This window comes from Saccoglossus kowalevskii, chromosome 9 (genome assembly GCF_978046115.1).
Source record: "Saccoglossus kowalevskii chromosome 9, keSacKowa6.1, whole genome shotgun sequence".
Classification (NCBI taxonomy): Eukaryota; Metazoa; Hemichordata; class Enteropneusta; family Harrimaniidae; genus Saccoglossus; species Saccoglossus kowalevskii.
Genome location: NC_140649.1, coordinates 28,140,421 through 28,163,205, shown reverse-complemented (window position 1 = coordinate 28,163,205; position 22,785 = coordinate 28,140,421). Strand labels below are relative to the sequence as shown.

The window sequence follows — 22,785 nt, the reverse complement described above, 5'->3', positions numbered from 1 at the left end:
TCGCGACACGTCCTGTTCGATATGGGACTCATAGCGACGTATACAACGCGTGTAAAATGCATTATTTACATGGAATTCGAACACGCGCTGCGCGATGACCATCGCCCTTTAAAGGTAAAACTCTCTCAGCAATTCTAATCTGTAAAACAATGTTTCCATAATTTAGTGTAGGGTTATAGAAAAGGCTAAGGTATGATACAAGTCACATATCGGTAATACTAGTATACCTAACCCATTTTTATTATCCCTAAGCTACGTAAACCATTATCAATCAAGTTACAATGAATATGATGTCATTTCTACTACTTTGAGCTTCATTTAATTAAACTCAATCAAAACGCATCCCTATACAGAGTTCTTATTTATACGAGTTTAATTAAACTATAAATCGCATCGCAATGGTGGTCTACTGAAAACCTTCAGAGAATATAGGTTTATTGGTGGCCTTCAAAAAATGGCGGTTTAGTGGTGGACGTCAGAAAATGGCGGTTTGGCGATGACGGTGAGAAAATGACCAATGTTTATTGCTGGACATCAGGAAATTGCAGTTTGGTAGCTCAGGCTGGTAGAGAATGGTTGTTCAATGTAGGCAGTCAGAAAAAAGGCGATTTAGGGGTTTTCACAACTTGACAAATTATGTGCAAGTTGAGTGTTGTATTTGAAATATAATAATAATAACTTTATTCTTTCATACAAGTCACTCTACAGGTTATGGTAAACAGTGATATTTTATTATAATAGATACTTGAAGTTAATAAAATGAAATCTGTAATACTTATATTCTTTCTTTATTTATTTCTTTATTTCTTTATTTCTTTATTTCTTTATTTCTTTATTTATTTATTTATTTATTTATTTATTTATTTATTTATTTATTTATTTATTTATTTATTTATTTTACTGTTTTTCCTTTTTTTATATTTTTTCATATAAACAATTAGCTTCTTTTCAATCAAAAATGAAATTTTTATTTGATTTGAATTATGTTCCCGTTATTAAAAAGCTTATTCCTTTAAATATATGTTTATTACTCGAATGTAAATGTCAATATACTGAATCCAAATAGTTACGAATACAAATTCGAATGCAAAGCGTGTCGGGTACCTGTGGTTTTGCGTCGTTTTGGGTCCGGATAAATCTTGTCTGTGAAGCCCACGAATTTCAAATATCCTGACACAAAACAAAAACCGCAGCTATAGTATTTTTTCAAATTTCCACAAGCCCAAAATATTAGAAAATACATAAAATTAAACTGTATTTGACATACAATGGTATTTATTATAGCAATTAATTCAATTTTTTTTAAATATTGACTTGGTGACAGATAACAATAATTCTAGCCAGTCTATACAATGATGTCATTTCCATTTTATTATGAACAAAATATGTTTGAGATACGACTATTAGAGGGCGTGTCGGGTTATCTTGATAGGTAGCTCCAAGTTGGCATCGTATTAGCATAGTATTAAAAATATACCAAAAATAAGCATTTTTATTTTCAAAGTTAATTGAGCTACAAATTTGCATACATGTACTTGTTAACATGTTTTCAATACCTTTACTTCAATCTTCACGAAAATTGAATTTGTATTCATCGCGTGTAAAATACATTGTTTATTTACATGAAATTCGAACACGCGCTGCCCGACGACCACCGCGCTTTAGCAACTCATTCTGTTGTTCTAGTGAAAAATTCATGTTGCTCATCATTTTTTGTATTGAAGAATACCATTGTAAATTGGATTTCTTTTGTTCAAGGTATGTTTGTTTTGTGATATTATTGCCTGGTAATTTACTGAATTATCTACTAAGATATCTACTAAGAGTGGAATTATCCTATTTCGGCTCTGCGTGCAATATTTGCCACAATTTGTTCAATCCTAGTATTTTGTAACAATTCAATTGTGTTTTTTTCTGTTATTGTTTTGTCCCATTTGTTGTAATCTTGAATTTCATGTTTCTATATTTCAGACCCGTACAATAATATTGGTTGAATACACCTTTTAAAAAGATGGATGTAAGTTCTACAATTTGTTTCTGGTGGTAGGTAGGTTTCAATGCATACATTGCTCGGGCTGCTTTAGCTGCTAAATTTCGTTTGGCTTCAGTGTAGCAGCTTTTTATATCCAGGTACTTGTACATTGACCGTACACTGACATGTGCCTTAATTTGATATTTAGCACAAAAGTAAAATAAATATACAAGAGTAAATAAACAAGAGACTCAGTGCAAGTCTCGCAGAGGCGACGGCACGACCTTTTGCATGGGTGCGAGATCTGTTCACCTTCCAATACTAGGGGGTCCGAGGGCACATGCTTCCTCTTAAAAATTTTGAAATCTGGACCCTCTGCATTTTGAGAGGCAAATTTTGTTGACACAGAGGATTTCAGCTTGATTTTAGAGGGCGACGCCCCCCCCCCATTTTTTTCGAGGGGTCGACTGCACCCCCCGTGTCGCCGCCACTGTTCAACAAGTTCTTATCATAATAACGTCACTTCCGGAAATCTTACTACCTGCGAAAACCTGCCTCCATGATGCGATTGACTTGCACATTATTTAGCTATTTGCCTAGTTTGGGGAAGTTTCTGACTTAGTTTGGCCGAGTTTGGCTTGTTAAGGGGTCGCTTTCTGCTCGGAAATAACACAACTGCCAAATTCCGGAACGTACAGATTCCACAGAAAACTACCAGAATTCGGGAAATACAGAAAACGTCCTGGGGAAGCCCCAAACTGTTCTAAATCTACAAAGTGGTGCAAGGAACCCTGGGAATAAAACGGGGAGAGTCCCGTACTTTGGTCACGTGACGACAAGGACGGAAAGTCCCTTTTACCGAAGCCAATTTAATAGAAACACGTAGTTCTTTTCCGAAGTGGTTTCTGTCACTCCCAAATTGTACCAGAATCATGTTCAAGTATAACATGTGTAAAAACCAGCGAGGGTTGGACGACAAGTCACTAGACGCGCTTGTGGAGAAATATGGCAAGGATAAATTATTGGAGAGTATGACGGAGGAGGAACGTGCAGAATTTGAAAAAATGTACCAGCGTGTACTATGCTCCGATAATTATCGTGGGTTAAAGTACATGCTGGAAAGAGGATGCCCTGTAGACATGGAATTCAGGGAGGCATACGGAGGTATGAAGTTCGAAGTTGGTGAGTACCTGAAAGAAACAAGGATCGCTACTATAACAGGTAGCATGACGGACCCACCGTTCAATCCCATCACACCTCTAGCCATCGTGTCGATTTGCAGCGAGATGGACAAAGAACCCAAGCTGTTGAAGTTGTTGATAGAGTATGGGCTCGATCTGAGAAAATGTAAAAAGTCTGAGTATGGGGAAGTGTCCAGAGAGAGATACAGGGGGGTGAAAAACGCGTCAGCACTGTACTGTGCGACTGTTAGATGCAACACCGAACTAGTGACCATGTTGCTAGAAAATGGTCACCCACCCGAGGACGAGCTACTCTACGTGCTGTCCACGAGGCGATACCTGGCGCATACTCCCAGGGAGAAAGAAATCCTATCGTTGCTTATAAAACACGGCTGTGATGTCAACGCAAGGAAAGGCGAGAATGGCAACACACTGGCCCACATGGCGCTTGCGTTGTGGTTCTGCTATGTCGAGGGCCTTCTGAAGAATTGCGATGATCTGGATGAGGGTCCTTTCGGGGGTGTCCAATTAACGGCTAAACAATGGATTTTTTTAAACTTAGAGAAGATGTTCCTAACAAACTACATTGAGTTTCTCGGTAACCATGGGTTTGATTTTAATGGAAAAAATGACCGTCAACAGACATTATTGCACATTTTCTTCAAGAACGTGCGTATGCTGAAAGAAATCTTCCCAAGACCTTTCTTAGTCGTCGGCCATATTATCAAAGATCTGCTTCCGATGATAGTTGATAAAGTAGATGATGTGAATACGGTTGATTCAGATGGGAAGACAGTATTGGATGAATTCATAACAGGGGCTAGAAAGGACCTGCTTGTCGTCTATAAACCCACCAACTTCGAGTGGCTGAAAACGCTGATCATGAAAGGAGCTTGTTTCTCGCCCATTGACTACTATGATTTAATTATGGCAATGAGTTCGTTGTATTATCGCCATATAGATACAGTAGGATTTATAGTAAACTCATTTGCAAACTGGAATTCCACTATGTTTCTAATTCATTGCGAGGCTGCCGTCACTAATTACGTAATAAAGCAACAAAAGTACCACTGGGACCTAGCCACTCCTGATGATCTCCTTGCTGCGTTAGATAGCTATATCTTGTTGTGTAATAAAGTGTGTCAAATGAGAAGGATTCCGCGGACTCTTCAACATCAGTGCCGGCATGCACTTCGAGTGATGCTTGGAAAGAAGTATGTAGATGCCATAGAGAAATTCACTCTTTCCAGACAATTGAAGAACTTCCTTCTGTTCACAGATCCACAGCAGGTGGACTTTTCGTAAGTTACAGTTGATGCATATAGTGGTGGGCAGAAAGCTGGGGGTCAGTTTTATAAATACATATTTTTATAAATCAAAATTGATGTTAGAATTCAAATTTAGCAATCAAGCAATGATGATGTGGTGGTATCATTGTTAGTTCTGATTAATATTAATGAGATAATTAACATTATCCAATCAGCAAGTGCCTAATTTTGATTATATGTGCATGTGCAATTTCAATGTCAAGTGAAGGCATATGCATGCATTTTTGGGCATAGACAATGCTTAGGTCAATCTCTATTTAATATTTGAATTTGTTTTCACTGGATGTCCGCCCAAGGATATGATTGGACACATATTTCACAGGCACTTCCAATCAGATCTATTACATGATCATTCATACATTCCTACACAGTAGGCTTTGCGAAAGAAATTGCACTTTTTTTTTTACTCAACCATTTTCAGGTGGGTTCCTTAGAAGGAGGCTGAAAGTTGATTATCTGGCCTTCTACTCACTCACTAACCACCTACGGTACTTTTCTAAATACTGTGCGTGAACAAGTATGAATTTATTTGCCTATCAGGTGTGATAACCCTGTGTACCGTAGTTGTAATTCTTGCGTAAAAATTGAAAAGCCAGTCTCCATAGAAAATACCATTAAAAAGAGCACTATTCAAAAATAGAATTAATATTAATAAAAATTTCTATATTTTATCTTTGTAGAGAAGCAGTAGAAGACTGAAGATAGAAGTTATTCTTGGCTGTCCTCCTGACCATGAATGTTATTGTACTTATGATGTGGAAGGCTGCCCTCCTTTCTGGCGATGGGAATATTGGTAAACAGAAGATGTTTATCTTTTTTTGATAGTGATTAAAGTGTCCAAGCGTGAATTCAAAATTTGTATTTTATCATCAAGACCACTTATACTTATATACCTATACTCAACTAACTTGAAACAATTGCAGGGGGTATTGCTGCAAGCACCTCATTAGCATGAAGTGTGTTTTTAGCACATGCAATGATAATTTTGGTAGGCCTTCCTAATGGATTTATTTGCTAACACAGCTGTATAGTGTTTTTACCTTGTACAGATTCATGATTGCCTTGTTCCAGTTACTCGTACTCACAAGGGTACATGCTGGTTATTTCTCAAATATTTCACATATATGCAATTAAGCTTAATCCTTTGAGCGTCATTTATAATCTTTTTTTTTTCCAAATGAAATTTTGCAAAAATTTCAATTTTCGATCAACAACTAGAAGTCATGTCACATTTTGTCTGTGTGGTCCAAAATTAAGAATTCAGTGAAAATTGCAGAAAATTTGAACAAATTTAAAATGATGTGCTCAAATGGTTATTGATATCAAGGTGACACACCTTGAATGTTATTAACAGTTATTGTTTTAGGTGCAGGGTTTGTTTGTTTGTTTTTTTAAAAAAAAACAAAAAAACTATTGTGATAATTTGCTATTGTTACTAAGGTCAGATGTTGTTTTTTCATAATCTAGACAGACATATTCAGTGTTTTATATTACCAAAGCCAATATTAATATACCATGCTGTACCTTTAATTTGAAAAGTTGATATGAAAAATAGAAGAAAGCAATTGTGATAATTTGCTATTGTTACTAAGAACAGATGTTGTTTTTTCATAATCTAGATAGATATCATATTCAGTGTTTTATGTTTATATTACCCAAACCAATGATAATAAATCATTCTGTACATTTAATTTTTGATATGAAATTTTAAAAGTTGATATACATCCTAAATTAAGATGTATGTGCATTTTAAAGCATATCTTTTCAAAATGTTAATAACGTAGCGAACAGAATGTGTTAACTAAATTTACAAATGACGACTAATTGAGCTAACTAGTGCACATGGTTAGAGTAGTTTAATACTGATTTTTATCATTATTGTATTTACTACTTTTTGAAACTGTCTATACATCTTACTATAGATCAATCAAGGTTGTTTCTATAGCATAAATCAATCGATTAAACATAATGTAAATTTTTGAAAGATGTTTTTTTTTTTTTTTTTTAACTCTCAATTATTTACAAATGGGAAGAATGATAGTTAGGTTCAACTCGGCAATGAAAAAAGATTTTATGCTAGTGCCGAGTGTAATTTACCGTTTAAATAGCATCTCGTTTTTAAAAGTCTTACATATCTACTAGTAAATTGTACAGAACAATCTTTCTAAAAATGTCCTTTATTAGTAAAACAGGTAAATATTACAAAGAATATTATGGATGATATTCATTTTAAAATTATAAATTTTAATGAATAGTCAAAGCCATGCCGATAGCCAACTTGAGTTTAGTTATGCCCAGGACTGCAGTGTACATTGTTTAATTATTACATTTATTAATAAAGACATTTATATGGTGGTGGGAGCAAGGGAAAATGTTTCAAAGTACAAAATATGTATAATGATAGAATTATTGTATTTATGAATGCAAGATGAATAATAAAGATCTCTTATAATTGCTTTCATCTTGTAGAATTTCTATAATGACAATTTGGATGAACAGTTTGTGATTGCTTCCACCTAAACTTATAAGTGCCAGCTTGAGTGAGACAAGTCAGTGGAACTGGTCTACCAGGAGTTCAAAGCAAAAGCCACAGCAAGGACACAAAACAGACTGCTTTATCAGTATTCTCTTTATTGTGACAATTGTTTCCTAATTTTGAGCTATTTTATACATGATATCTTACTGGACTTTTTTTTCTTACAAACAATTCAAATGATACAATTAATAATGTACATAAAAAACATCTGCTCCCAATAATTATGCAAAGACCAAATATGGTAAGGTTTTACCAAATATGATATTACGATGTCAAAGATGGAAACATGGAGTATCACATATGAATAACTGGGTTATGACAAGTTTAAAATACTTTATGCCATGGTAGGTTATATTGTTTTACTTCAACTACGGTACCAAATTGTTTAGTCACTTTGTAAACAGACTGGGGATATGACATTTTTCAATTTAATGTCTGGTATTGAAATGTCTTTATCACATAACCTTGGTGGTATATCTTTCATAGAATAAATGTTCTGTGTCAATTTCACATTAACCATTGCAATATGGATTTAGAGAAAACCAATCTGTGACGATACTGTTTAAATTAATGCAATATGGAAATTACGGACTGGATAATTAGAATTACCATTATATGGTGGAACTCGTAATAAACATGATTGAAAAAAAGATCACCGAGAAAGTTATTTCTGTCAATGTTGAAGCCATTGGCAGCTGTAATTGCAAACGCATGTTCAGACCACGCTTAAACAATACTCCTAATAAGCGTAAATTAACATACAATTTTGTAAGCAGATGACACTGGGGATTCATCTGTGTTTTCACGTTGACATAAAGGGACACCAAAAACAATTATTTATAGTTTGAAATTGGTAAAAAGTTAAAAGTAAATCATTATTGGTGTTAGTAAGCAAAAGCCGAGATGAGACATCTTCTAATATGCTTAACAATGTCAAATTATATATAATTACATATTGTCTTATTTGATTTGCATTGTTGATATGGGTTTGTGTATCGAAAAAAACAACATTTTTCACATATAAAAGTCCACATACAGCAATCTATAAAACAGTGTATACGGTGATACAAAAGTTAAAATACTAAAGTCAGGTAAAAATAAAATGTGTGAATAACAGTATAGATTCTCCTCTTTCTTAAATTTTAATACAATATATACATTGAACAAACTGTATTGCATATTATAAACTGAGATTAGACACCCCCCCACCAATCATAACAAATAAGTTACATTTTAACAGTGCTTTCAGCTGTCAATTGCCAGCACTTCAAGTATAAAAAAAATGCCTGATGATATAACAGTGTGATAAAAACTTGTATTAAAAGTAGAATATTCTTTAAATCATAATTTTTTTCTAATTTCAAAAAGCAAATGGATGAAAATTTGCTGATCATTTTCACTAAAATCAGCCTCCATTCTATTCTGACAATTAGGTATATTACATCCACGTGTTTACTCATAATTATTATATATTATTTTTCACTCTAAATCTTATATAATTTCTTAAAACATGAATAGTATTTGTAAATGTAGTACTCAGTATAAATATCCAGAAAACATAAATATATTTGCACATAATATATACCATGCATTGTATTGGTACTTTGATTAGGTTAAAAATGTCAGACTTACAGACAGTTTAGAGTTCACCAATAAAAATGGGCTCTTTCTGAAATCAATACATGTATTTAAAGCATCAACTATCCATATAACCATGGTAACATTTTATTGTCGTGGTAACCTCATATAAGATAAAAAACGTTTTTGACTATTGAAATAAAACTCCCACACAATGTGATTATGGTCTGTATATTTAGGGACTGACTAATATAAACTGGGGGGGGGGGGGTTAGGTGAAAACAAATCTTACGATGGAAGTGACATGGAGTAATTAAAGAAAAACTATATATATATATATATATATATATATATATATACCGTATATATATAAACTCAAACATAAAAAAATAGTTTACGTAGTTTTTCTACTATGCCCCCCCCAAGTTGCTCCTCCTCAACTCCTTATATGCATTCAGCTGAATTACCATATACTCCATATCTTTGTAGTCTTTCTACGAGTTTCTTGCTATTCTGACGTACATCGGCTCTTCCAGTGTACTAATTGCACGTTTTGTTTTTGGATGTTCCAATCCATATAACTATAAAATATAAACATATATTTGAATAAAAAAAAAGCATAAATGAAACATTACAACTTAGTTTTCTTTACTTTTTCATGATTTTAGGCTTTAAACGAAATTTATATTTACTTAATGATAACACAAGGCATTTACCTGTTCAGTAACATATGTCCATTTTTTAAAGAAGTCATACGCTTTGTAGTAATCACCCACATCTTCATAGTATATCCCGATATTTAGCAATTGACGACAGCGTAGTACATGAATTTCACCGTATGTCTGTAAACACAGCTCCATGCTTTCTTCATAATACTAAAATTAAATAAACACATTTCTTATTATTTCATATTCAACATAAAATATAGATTTATAAGTGATACAGTGAACTGTGACAAATTTTAGTATTCAAAATAAAATACAGAAGTGATAGCATATACTGCTGAAGAGACAAATTTCTAAAAGAAAATTGGAACATTTTGCTGTGAAGATCTCACTGGTTTTCCTAGCAAGGGGAATAACAAAATTGTATCCTTACATCTTTAAAAGCACCGCAAACAAGCATTGTTTATGTTACATGGGAATCATATTGAACAAGTCATTGTCAATGACACGTCCCCGTTCCGTTCATATTTGAGTGACATATACATTCAAAGCAGATCATGACCGAAATGCACCTGCATATGTACAACACATTGTGCTAAATCTGAACAAAATCCATCCATGCATGACTGAGATCCGGTTCTGGAATTGTGAAAATATGTGATTTTGATGCATTTTCAGCCTTAAAATGGCCATCATTCCGCTATTGTTAAGCAGATCATGAAACAAATGCACATATCTATTTGTGACATGATGTACCATGTGTGTGTGAAGTTTGAACTTGATCAATCCAGACATGTCTTGGATACGGATCCAGAACTGAATTCTTTAACAAAATGGCCGCCAGTCGGCCATTTCGAATTTGATCCGAAAAAAAAAAAGACGTGCATCAAGGTCCTATTATGTTTAATGTATGTACCAAATTTGAACAAAATCCATCCATGCATAACTGAGATACGGTTCCGGAATGGTGAAAATGTGCGATTTCAATGCATTTTCGGCCTTAAAGCGGCCCCCATTTGGCTATCGTTAATGAGATCATGAAACAAATGCACATACATATTTGTGACATGATGTACCTTGTGTGTGTGAAGTTTGAACTTGATCAATCCAGACATGTCTCGGATACGGATCCAGAACTGAATTCTTTAAAACAAAATGGCCGCCAGTCGGCTATTTCGAACTTGATCCGAAAAAAAAATGACGTGCATCAAGGTCCTATTATGTTTAATGTATGTACCAAATTTGAATGAAATCCGTCCATGCATAACTGAGATCCGGGTCCGGAATGGTGAAAATGTGCGATTTCAATGCATTTTCGGCCTTAAAGCGACCGCCATTTGGCTATCGTTAATGAGATCATGAAACAAATGCACATACATATTTGTGACATGATGTACCTTGTGTGTGTGAAGTTTGAACTCGATCAATCCAAGCATGTCTCAGATACGGATCCAGAACTGAATTCTTTAAAACAAAATGGCCGCCAGTCGGCCATTTCGAACCCGATCCAAAAAAAAAAATGACGTGCATCAAGGTCCTATTATGTTTAATGTATGTACCAAATTTGAACAAACTCCGTCCATGCATAACTGAGATCCGGGTCCGGAATGGTGAAAATGTGCGATTTTGATGCATTTTCGGCCTTAAAATGGCCGCTATTCGGCTATCGTTAATCGGATCATGAAAAAAATGCATGTGCATATGTCCCATATAAGGTGTGATGTATGAGTGAAGTTTGAACTTAATTGGTCCATGCATGTTCAAGATACAGGTGATCACGGACGCACGGACGCACGGACGCACACAGGGCAAAACATAAGTCCCCGTTTTCGGACTGCGTCCGAACGGGGACTAACAAAACGTGATGCTACCGTTGTAGCATTTAGAATGGTATTTGTAGTATTCATATGGTGAACATTTCTTTGTTATAATAGTTACCATGCCAACAAACCCCACATGACATAAATAATATGAAAATGAGTTATTTACCTTAAGTTGTTCAATACTACCTCTAGGATACAATACACCCTTGGTCATGATAGCTTCAGCAAGATGGCCGTCATCTCCTAGCTATGTATAGATATAATAAAAGATGGGATAAGTGTCAAGGGTAGATAATAATCAAGGGCAGTGGACTGAACATGACACTGTAATCACATTTTAGGCCAAATTTGCTTAGATTCTACTTAATACTAGTGAATGTAATCTAGTATACCATACTAGTGGTGATGTACATATATACATGTAGTATAGAAACAGATGAATAATTTGTACACTAATATCAGTATTGTCATAAGTTGTTCAAAACATATGGCGTATAATTGGCATATTCTCCAATGTATGAAACAAACTTGTTCAGCAACAAGTACATGTAAGAACAAGATAATTAGTAACACTTTTTGTTAGATTTTGTGGAACATGCGATAATATGTTCCCCCTACATGAATGGTAAATTTGAATGGACATAATTGAAGATCTTGATAAAAATTTGTGCAAAAGTTCTGAAAAAAACAAATTAAGCAGCTTTGATTTGTGAAATGTGACTATTTAAAAGTTGATATTGACATTAAAATAATTTTAATGTCAATTTACAAATGCCATGTGATAGGACCTGATATTGTCACTACAACAGAGTCAATACATTTGTATAAATTAGTCTGTGTATTATTCCACAGTTTCATAACAATCAGATGAGCCATATTTAGAATACCAGTCAAACAGACATTCAGACACATACAGGGTAATCATTGTGTGAGTTAAAAAGTAAGGTTGGATACTGTAAAATACTTCATTTTAGCTGGAATTAATTTTCACTGAAAAGACTTTTAAGGTGTTTTGTGTGGAATTTATTTTCACTGATTTCTGATGAGTTGAATGTAAAATATAGGAAAAAAGGTATATTTGCTGGATCTTATTTTCACTGAATCATACCTCTGTAAATATTGTGATAGCTTCTTTAATGTGTTTCATGCCTTCTTCAATAGCCTCCTCAGGAGACAATGAACTGTCTCCTCCCAAACCATTCCAAGACTCTAGATTGAATGCTAGGGTCATTAAGGATAAACCCATCTTGAACTGGAATTCATGAAATGTAATAGAACATGTGTTCAGTCTGTAGGTAACAGAAGTGTGGGATGGGATGGAATCAGAGGAGAATGGCACAGGAGTTGAAATGAAAAAAGATGACAGGAAGTATGATAAGTTGGATGAATTATGTTGAGAGAAAAAGGGATGCAAAGCAAAGGGATAAAATTAGATGGGTGGAGTGGGGGAAGTTGGATGAAAAGGATGAGATAATAAGAGATGGAGTTGGGGAAAAATATGTAAAATAATGAGATGAGAGAAACAGGGATGGGAGGCATGAAATGAGTAGGGACAAAAGTGAAGACACTAAGATAAAGAAAATAGAGTAGCCTAGATGCAATATTTCTATTGTTAAAAAAAATAAATATAAAATATCAAAGCTTGAGAATAATGAGATAAAATTATTCAGAATCTATCATTACCTTATGTTGGTCACCAGAAAGAGTTTCTCTAATTTTAATAGATTTTCTTCCATACTCGATGGCTGGACGCAATTCACCTATTTGACTACGTTGAATAAAACTGTATAACTTTAAAATCTAGGATGAAAATATGATGTTAAATTTGTTATTAGCAGTATATTTTCTCTATGAGTATATAAACCAAATATTGCTTTTACAGCGGTTTTAAGAATTATTTGGATAGGCAGTCAGTTAGATGGCATACAACTTTGTGAAACACTTGGCTTTTATTTTGTTCTAGACTTGACACACTGTTAGACTCATAGCATGGTGTATCTAGCATTGTAATTTTATGGATTGTTAACATGAGAATTTTCTAATCTCGTGTACATACCATCATTCATCTATGTGATTCAAGAGTGTTAAGACAAATCAAAATGATGTGTTACTGCATTCCAATGAATGTATATCATCATGAAAATTTGCGCTTTACCCTTCATCTTGAATAATGGATTTATCTAAACTCTGTGATTGTTGATAGAACAGCACCTTCAAGTCCAGAGTGGACAAAAAAGTGCTTTGCAAAGTTGCAAGCCATCTTGCTAACTAACTGTCCGGATAATTCTCAGAGTGCTACATATGTATAAGATATAACTAATTTTTGTTCATAACGTATTTTGATCACTGGTAACATAATGGTTGTTACCTACATTACCTAATAACCTGGTGTTCAATTTCCAATTTGTTTATTTAAAGTCAGTTTGAAATACCTAGCAAAAGGCTACTCACTTACTACTAAAAATTACATCAAACAAAAGCAAAAATTACAAACATCAAACACAGAGAAAAACAACATCCTAATGATAAAATATCCTAAAATGATGGTGACCACAATGACACCATTTGCTTAAAAGAATACAAATCTTTGCACTCCTTCATTCGATTAGGAAGCGAGTTCCACATTTTAGCACCATAATAAGACAATGACTCCAGTCCATAGCGTTTAGTCCTTGGTCGTTTTAACTGTAATTGATGAGAATTTCTTAAATTGTACATTACATTTTTCTCTTTGTATAAATCCCATATAAAAGATGGGGAGAGTTTGTTCACGCTTTTATAAACTTCAACAAGTATGTCACGATTCCTGGACATCTCTAGTGCTTGTAGTCCAGCATGTTCTAATAAAGTTTGATAGCTGGACTGAAAATCATTGTACACATATTTCAGAGCTCTGTATTGAATACGCTCCATCTTAGCAATGTTTACTTTACCACAAAAATTCCAAACTAAAGAACAATATTAAGTAAAATGTGATAAAATAAAACATCAAAATATACATAGTCTTGAGGCTTGATCTAAATAGCCAGACATTCTTTGCAAAACCTTCAATTGGGCACCTGCCCTTTTACACAGAACATTAACATGATGATGAACATTTAAATTCTGATCAATATTAATCCTGAGCAATTTAACACTAGTTTCAGTTTCAATAGCAACACCTCCAATAATAAAAGTGGTATTGTCAGATTGGTCATTTAATATAATTGCTTGAAATTTATTTATATTAGCTTCCATCATGTTATCTTTGAACCATTTGACAGCTATTTCTGACTTTTGAGTTAAGTTGTTTATCAGCTCATTTTTATTTGCACCAGTAGCTGATATAGTATTGTCATCAGCATAATTATAAAGTGATATATTTCTAGATATTGCAAAAAGGTCATTTACAAAAGTATTAAAAAGTACTGGCCTTAAAACAGACTCCTGTGGGAGCCCCCTTACATAAACTAAGCCAGGGGTCAATGCCACTATTTGAGTTTGTATTGCACCAGGGGGTCAATGCCACTAACCAAGTTTGTATTGCACCAGGGGGTCAATGCCACTATTTGAGTTTGTATTGCACCAGGGGGCCAATGCCACTATTTGAGTTTGTGTTGCACCAGGGGGCCAATGCCACTATTTGAGTTTGTATTGCACCAGGGGGCCAATGCCACTATTTGAGTTTGTATTGCACCAGAGGCCAATGCCACTAACCAAGTTTGTATTGCACCAGGGGGTCAATGCCACTATTTGAGTTTGTATTGCACCAGAGGCCAATGCCACTAACCAAGTTTGTATTGCACCAGGGGGCCAATGCCACTATTTGAGTTTGTATTGCACCAGGGGGCCAATGCCACTATTTGAGTTTGTGTTGCACCAGGGGGCCAATGCCACTATTTGAGTTTGTATTGCACCAGGGGTCAATGCCACTATTTGAGTTTGTATTGCACCAGGGGGCCAATGCCACTATTTGAGTTTGTATTGCACCAGGGGGCCAATGCCACTATTTGAGTTTGTATTGCACCAGGGGGCCAATGCCACTATTTGAGTTTGTATTGCACCAGAGGCCAATGCCACTAACCAAGTTTGTATTGCACCAGGGGGTCAATGCCACTATTTGAGTTTGTATTGCACCAGAGGCCAATGCCACTAACCAAGTTTGTATTGCACCAGGGGGTCAATGCCACTATTTGAGTTTGTATTGCACCAGAGGCCAATGCCACTAACCAAGTTTGTATTGCACCAGGGGGTCAATGCCACTATTTGAGTTTGTATTGCACCAGAGGCCAATGCCACTAACCAAGTTTGTATTGCACCAGGGGGTCAATGCCACTATTTGAGTTTGTATTGCACCAGAGGCCAATGCCACTATTTGAGTTTGTGTTGCACCAGGGGGCCAATGCCACTATTTGAGTTTGTATTGCACTAGAGGCCAATGCCACTATTTGAGTTTGTATTGCACTAGAGGCCAATGCCACTATTTGAGTTTGTATTGCACTAGAGGCCAATGCCACTAACCAAGTTTGTATTGCACCAGGGGTCAATGCCACTATTTGAGTTTGTATTGCACTAGAGGCCAATGCCACTAACCAAGTTTGCATTGCACCAGGGGTCAATGCCACTATTTGAGTTTGTATTGCACCAGGGGGGCCAATGCCACTAACCAAGTTTGTATTGCACCAGGGGGTCAATGCCACTATTTGAGTTTGTATTGCACCAGAGGGCCAATGCCACTAACCAAGTTTGTATTGCACCAGAGGGCCAATGCCACTAACCAAGTTTGTATTGCACCAGGGGCCAATGCCACTATTTGAGTTTGTATTGCACCAGGGGCCAATGCCACTATTTGAGTTTGTATTGCACCAGAGGGCCAATGCCACTAACCAAGTTTGTATTGCACCAGAGGGCCAATGCCACTAACCAAGTTTGTATTGCACCAGGGGCCAATGCCACTATTTGAGTTTGTATTGCACCAGGGGCCAATGCCACTATTTGAGTTTGTATTGCACCAGGGGTCAATGCCACTATTTGAGTTTGTATTGCACCAGGGGCCAATGCCACTATTTGAGTTTGTATTGCACCAGGGGCCAATGCCACTATTTGAGTTTGTATTGCACCAGGGGGCCAATGCCACTATTTGAGTTTGTATTGCACCAGGGGGCCAATGCCACTATTTGAGTTTGTATTGCACCAGGGGGCCAATGCCACTAACCAAGTTTGTATTGCACCAGGGGGCCAATGCCACTATTTGAGTTTGTATTGCACCAGGGGGCCAATGCCACTATTTGAGTTTGTATTGCACCAGGGGGCCAATGCCACTATTTGAGTTTGTATTGCACCAGGGGGCCAATGCCACTAACCAAGTTTGTATTGCACCAGGGGGCCAATGCCACTATTTGAGTTTGTATTGCACCAGGGGGCCAATGCCACTAACCAAGTTTGTATTGCACCAGGGGGCCAATGCCACTATTTGAGTTTGTATTGCACCAGGGGGCCAATGCCACTAACCAAGTTTGTATTGCACCAGGGGGCCAATGCCACTATTTGAGTTTGTATTGCACCAGGGGGCCAATGCCACTAACCAAGTTTGTATTGCACCAGGGGGCCAATGCCACTATTTGAGTTTGTATTGCACCAGGGGGCCAATGCCACTAACCAAGTTTGTATTGCACCAGGGGGCCAATGCCACTATTTGAGTTTGTATTGCACCAGAGGCCAATGCCACTAACCAAGTTTGTATTGCACCAGGGGGCCAATGCCACTATTTGAGTTTGTATTGTACCAGGGGGCCAATGCCACTAACCAAGTTTGTATTGCACCAGGGGGCCAATGCCACTATTTGAGTTTGTATTGCACCAGAGGCCAATGCCACTAACCACGTTTGTATTGCACCAGGGGGCCAATGCCACTATTTGAGTTTGTATTGCACTAGAGGCCAATGCCACTAACCAAGTTTGTATTGCACCAGGGGGCCAATGCCACTATTTGAGTTTGTATTGCACCAGAGGCCAATGCCACTAACCAAGTTTGTATTGCACCAGGGGGCCAATGCCACTATTTGAGTTTGTATTGCACTAGAGGCCAATGCCACTAACCAAGTTTGTATTGCACCAGGGGGCCAATGCCACTATTTGAGTTTGTATTGCACCAGAGGCCAATGCCACTAACCAAGTTTGTATTGCACCAGGGGGCCAATGCCACTATTTGAGTTTGTATTGCACCAGAGGCCAATGCCACTAACCAAGTTTGTATTGCACCAGGGGGCCAATGCCACTATTTGAGTTTGTATTGCACTAGAGGCCAATGCCACTAACCAAGTTTGTATTGCACCAGGGGGCCAATGCCACTATTTGAGTTTGTATTGCACCAGAGGCCAATGCCACTAACCAAGTTTGTATTGCACCAGGGGGCCAATGCCACTATTTGAGTTTGTATTGCACCAGAGGCCAATGCCACTAACCAAGTTTGTATTGCACCAGGGGGTCAATGCCACTAACCAAGTTTGTATTGCACCAGGGGGGCCAATGCCACTATTTGAGTTTGTATTGCACCAGAGGCCAATGCCACTAACCAAGTTTGTATTGCACCAGGGGGCCAATGCCACTATTTGAGTTTGTATTGCACCAGAGGCCAATGCCACTAACCAAGTTTGTATTGCACCAGGGGGCCAATGCCACTATTTGAGTTTGTATTGCACCAGAGGCCAATGCCACTAACCAAGTTTGTATTGCACCAGGGGGCCAATGCCACTATTTGAGTTTGTATTGCACTAGAGGCCAATGCCACTAACCAAGTTTGTATTGCACCAGGGGGCCAATGCCACTATTTGAGTTTGTATTGCACCAGAGGCCAATGCCACTAACCAAGTTTGTATTGCACCAGGGGGTCAATGCCACTATTTGAGTTTGTATTGCACCAGGGGGCCAATGCCACTAACCGAGTTTGTATTGCACCAGGGGGCCAATGCCACTATTTGAGTTTGTATTGCACCAGAGGCCAATGCCACTAACCAAGTTTGTATTGCACCAGGGGGCCAATGCCACTATTTGAGTTTGTATTGCACTAGAGGCCAATGCCACTAACCAAGTTTGTATTGCACCAGGGGGCCAATGCCACTATTTGAGTTTGTATTGCACCAGAGGCCAATGCCACTAACCAAGTTTGTATTGCACCAGGGGGCCAATGCCACTATTTGAGTTTGTATTGCACCAGAGGCCAATGCCACTAACCAAGTTTGTATTGCACCAGGGGGTCAATGCCACTAACCAAGTTTGTATTGCACCAGGGGGGCCAATGCCACTATTTGAGTTTGTATTGCACCAGAGGCCAATGCCACTAACCAAGTTTGTATTGCACCAGGGGGGCCAATGCCACTATTTGAGTTTGTATTGCACCAGAGGCCAATGCCACTAACCAAGTTTGTATTGCACCAGGGGGGCCAATGCCACTATTTGAGTTTGTATTGCACCAGAGGCCAATGCCACTAACCAAGTTTGTATTGCACCAGGGGGGCCAATGCCACTATTTGAGTTTGTATTGCACCAGAGGCCAATGCCACTAACCAAGTTTGTATTGCACCAGGGGGCCAATGCCACTATTTGAGTTTGTGTTGCACCAGGGGGCCAATGCCACTATTTGAGTTTGTATTGCACCAGGGGGCCAATGCCACTATTTGAGTTTGTGTTGCACCAGAGGCCAATGCCACTATTTCAGTTTGTGTTGCACCAGGGGGCCAATACCACTATTTGGGTTTATGTTGCACCAGGGGTCACAGTCACAATTTGAGTTTGTATTGCACCAGTTGCACCATTCTATTAGACAATTGTAATTATGGGTAACTCTGTTGAGCAGGTTTAGCAGGTACTCATATGCCCAACTGACACCAAAACAGTGCATTAAATTGGGCCATTCCAGTTTATATCTGCACCCCCCCCTGTTGATGAGTTTGTGTGTTTACTTCATACAGGGTATAATTTCCATGGGTGTATAAGTCATACAAAGTTTTATTTCAAAATCACCATTCACCATACAGTAATGGAAATCCAAAACTATAGGTCCTACTTATGGTGTTGATGAGTTCCTTTGTGACACCATACAGAGTAGGATTTCCAAATATACCTCTCATAATATGCTAATTTACCAAGTTCAAAATTTTATATCTGATAATGTAAATCCAAACTAGTCCTGATTCACGGTGTTGATGAGCTCATTCGTTCCACCATCATTATCTATTTCATACTGGCCCAATACAGTCAGAATTCCAAGTTTTTTTAGTCATAGAGTGTTGGAAATCCAACCTCAGCAACCGGTATGTGGTGAGATAAGCTAGGCCATATTTTATTTAGTAGCCATAACTGCCTGGATTTCCAGAATTTTTATTCCATACTCGTCTGGATTACCAGACTCTGTTTCACCATATACAGTTGGAAATCCGGGGTATTTTCCCCATCATACAGTGCTGGAAATCCGACCTCATCAACAGGGGGGGGGGGGGGGGGGTGCATTACACATGCACATAATTGTATGTAATGTCACATCAGCACAGAGAACCTAACAATTAGCACTTAATATCTAATTTGAAGAGACTATAGTCTTTCCTACATCAAACTGTTTATAAAAAATTGTGGTTATCTTAACTGTGGCAAAGCTAACATTTTGTCCTGTAAAATACCCATAATTCGTTGTAAGAGTTGTAACAGTTTGGGTGAATGAAATGCTATCATAAAAATGGCCTATTGCAATCATATTCAATAGAACTGTTGCATGGCAAACAATAAATGATAATGTTCACAGGGCAGTAAGGCTAGACACAGCAAATATTGACAGTGAGCCAGGTGAATGATTCCAATGTTTTTAAAGCCATATACACCAGGGACCTTTGGACTGACTATTATTAACATTGAGTCACTTTGATTAAATTTAATGTTAATCAATAAACTGTCACCACTCTAAATGTTTGCATTTAACAATTTAAAATACGCTATGACTCCTGGTCTTAAAAAACCAAAGTGAAATGTTCCTCACAAAATTCATAAAAATTTATTTTCTGGTTAAGATGATTTATAGAGAGGGACCTTTGACCAGACTATCATAAAATACCAATCAGCTTCTTATCAGTTATAAAGTTGAATTGCAGAAATAATATTTATTAAGTTTAACTCTGCAAAACTCCTGTGTGAATACAGAATATATGCAATCATTGTTGTTTTATGAAAACATATCTAGGAAATGAAAATTCACAACAGTCATTGAAGGAACAATGGTATTAGAAGTTAAGATCATCAGCCAACTGATGTTCACCATAAAATTTGATCAAAATCTGTTTTTGCTGAGATTTTGTTTAAATAAATAGATATGAGATGATTAGTAGCTTCACCACACACAGGAGCTAAAAAATGATATCAGTCTGAAGGCCAAAGACAATTTCTGCATCCTCTAACAATATAAACCTTTTTTTTTAAAAAAAAACAAAAAAACAATATAAACCTGCATATTATTTTCTATATTTAATTTAACCTCCAAATAGTAATGTTTCTCTGATGCACCAATGACAGAACATCATACATTCATACAGCGATCTTCAAAAAAATATTCATGGAATTTGTAATTCAGGAATATGAAATTTGTGTTTAATAAAAAAAAAAGTAAAAAATAACACACAAGAAATCAGGTGTCACAACAGTTTGTGCTATCAGGGGCTCCCTGGCTGCAGCCACATACAATTTCTATTTTTATTAAATATCTTTCTCTACAGCTGATAAAATCCTAAATTCTATTGTGACTCAAAATCCCTACAACATTGGAAGACACAATAGTTGTACTCATAAATATACCAAACAAGGGGAATCACACACTAAATTTAGATCAAGTAATCTTTGGAATGAAACCAAAACATGACAGATGTCATGGGTAAAAATAACCACATGTGAATAATGGGTGTAATAATTCACTCTATGTACAACAAAGAAATAATACATGCATTACATGAAGGAATACTGTAGTGAGAAAATAAATTATTATATATCAAATATATAATAGAATAATTTTGAATTTAAAATTGTGTAACTCATTAGTAGTAATAAAATAGATATACCGGTAAGATGAGAATATTAAAAGGTGTGATATGTTTCGAAGACGTCATGTGAATTAAAAAACAAAATTGCATGACAAATGACAATTTCTAGAAATATTAATTCAAACAAGTCTGTGAAAACACTGGTTATATTTTTTGACTTGATCTGTTCTACTAGTGTCTTTGCTTATAGCAAGATATCAAAACTGCGAAGCCACTGGCCGAATATCGGACAGAATTCTGGCAGAACCCTCTGCAAGTGCTTATGTATGACTGGGCCTGGTTAACAGTAACTACTTTATGTATTCACTGTCATAAAGTGTACTTGAAATTTGCACATGAAAAATGTCAGGAAAGATAACATCATGTTTGGAAATGTCATCTGGTACAAACAAATATTTGAAAAAAAATAGAGTTATATAAATTTACTCACATCAGTATAATTTTTACTGCAAACATCGTATAATTCCACCATTCTCTCAGGACGGGCCCCTAACTCGTTCTCTTCTATATCCATAGCTTTCTTGAGTAGATCCAATGCAACTTGATATTGACCAGCTTGTGTACTGAACAATGCAAAATATATGATATCAGAAATTAATTTGAATCAAAAATCAAATACATTTACAAATAAACATGGAATCAAGTCAAGAGGGTGACTTTATATTTGCTGTGTTACAAAGGGAAAAGAATATCAATAGATTTTTGCACTGACAAACTATATCAATTTTTTTTTTAATTTGTGCCCAACAGCTGTAATGCATATTTTAGTACTATCAGTTTAAAAGGAAACCTGCCAAACCCAGGGATTGCACAAAAGAATCATGGAACATTAATGTTTATGTTGTTAACAATGTTAATCTATCTTTTGTTATCCATTATAATTTCAATCCAGAAAGCAAATTTGTTGTGAAATTAGGCTTAAATGAAGATGCCCCTTTTAACTGTTCTTTCTTTAGGTGCTGAGTACTCCCTCTTGTGGTGGAAATGCTAAAACTTTTGTTATTTTTTGTCAAAGCGATATTATTCTCAACCCAACATTACTTTAGTAAAGTGAGCAGAAAAAAGGCAAGTTATGGGGCCATAATATAGTAACTGGACTCCTTAGAACACCTCAGCTTTTCCTTCCTCATACTTAACTTTTGTTTGACTTTCCAGTCAGTACAGTTAAAATTACTGCACATAGATATAATTTGAACAGGGGGGTGGACGACATATGAGAAAGTGTAAATTCATTAAACCAAATATGAATAAATGATTACAATAATAAAAAAATTACAATTCATCCTATAAATATCTTGAATATGAAAAATCACATGAATATTGAAAATATTATAATTTTTTGTGTATAGACTTATTTTTAGCCCAAATATATTAAGAAATAAATCACATGTTATTTGGCCAGCTCAAAAGTGTTCCTGTGATTGCAGTCTAGTTTCACACATATTTACATGTTTAATAATGACTTACAGAACCCGTGCAATACTGGCTGTCCTCAATGCAAGCAAAGCTCTGTTAGCGCTAGGGTCATTCTCCAACTCTTCAAGACATGCTTTTGATCCTTTCACCATTTCTTCATAACCACCAGCCTAGGGAGTACACATAAGATTATGATAATTGTTAAGTGTTATGTGTCCAAATGTCAAGA

At 36.4% G+C, this 22,785-nt stretch overlaps 2 protein-coding genes across 2 annotated transcripts in view; one reads left to right on the top strand and one right to left on the bottom strand.

Moving 5' to 3' along the window:
* Nucleotides 1–2,514: 2,514 nt before the first annotated feature.
* LOC102803831 (uncharacterized) lies at nt 2,515–6,938 on the top strand. The gene is made up of 2 exons (XM_006812591.3): nt 2,515–4,454; nt 5,162–6,938. Exons 1-2 carry the CDS (start codon nt 2,905–2,907, stop codon nt 5,178–5,180), a joined length of 1,569 nt encoding a protein of 522 aa, XP_006812654.2. The 5' UTR covers nt 2,515–2,904; the 3' UTR covers nt 5,181–6,938.
* A 157-nt stretch (nt 6,939–7,095) lies between these two features.
* LOC102810294 (telomerase protein component 1-like) overlaps nt 7,096–22,785 on the bottom strand; it is a 40,874-nt gene continuing 25,184 nt past the window's right edge. The window contains exons 18-24 of the mRNA XM_085503367.1: nt 22,608–22,726; nt 21,571–21,703; nt 12,767–12,883; nt 12,192–12,335; nt 11,250–11,330; nt 9,312–9,470; nt 7,096–9,176 (exon numbers count right to left, since the gene is read on the bottom strand). Of these exons, the coding sequence (XP_085359493.1) occupies nt 9,090–9,176; nt 9,312–9,470; nt 11,250–11,330; nt 12,192–12,335; nt 12,767–12,883; nt 21,571–21,703; nt 22,608–22,726 (840 nt within the window). The 3' untranslated portion in view covers nt 7,096–9,089. The remainder of the gene's footprint in view (nt 9,177–9,311; nt 9,471–11,249; nt 11,331–12,191; nt 12,336–12,766; nt 12,884–21,570; nt 21,704–22,607; nt 22,727–22,785) is intronic.

Bases quoted from the DNA above. Each gene is read 5' to 3' on its own strand.
- LOC102803831 (XM_006812591.3), top strand. From the start codon at position 2,905: ATGTTCAAGTATAACATGTGTAAAAACCAGCGAGGGTTGGACGACAAG.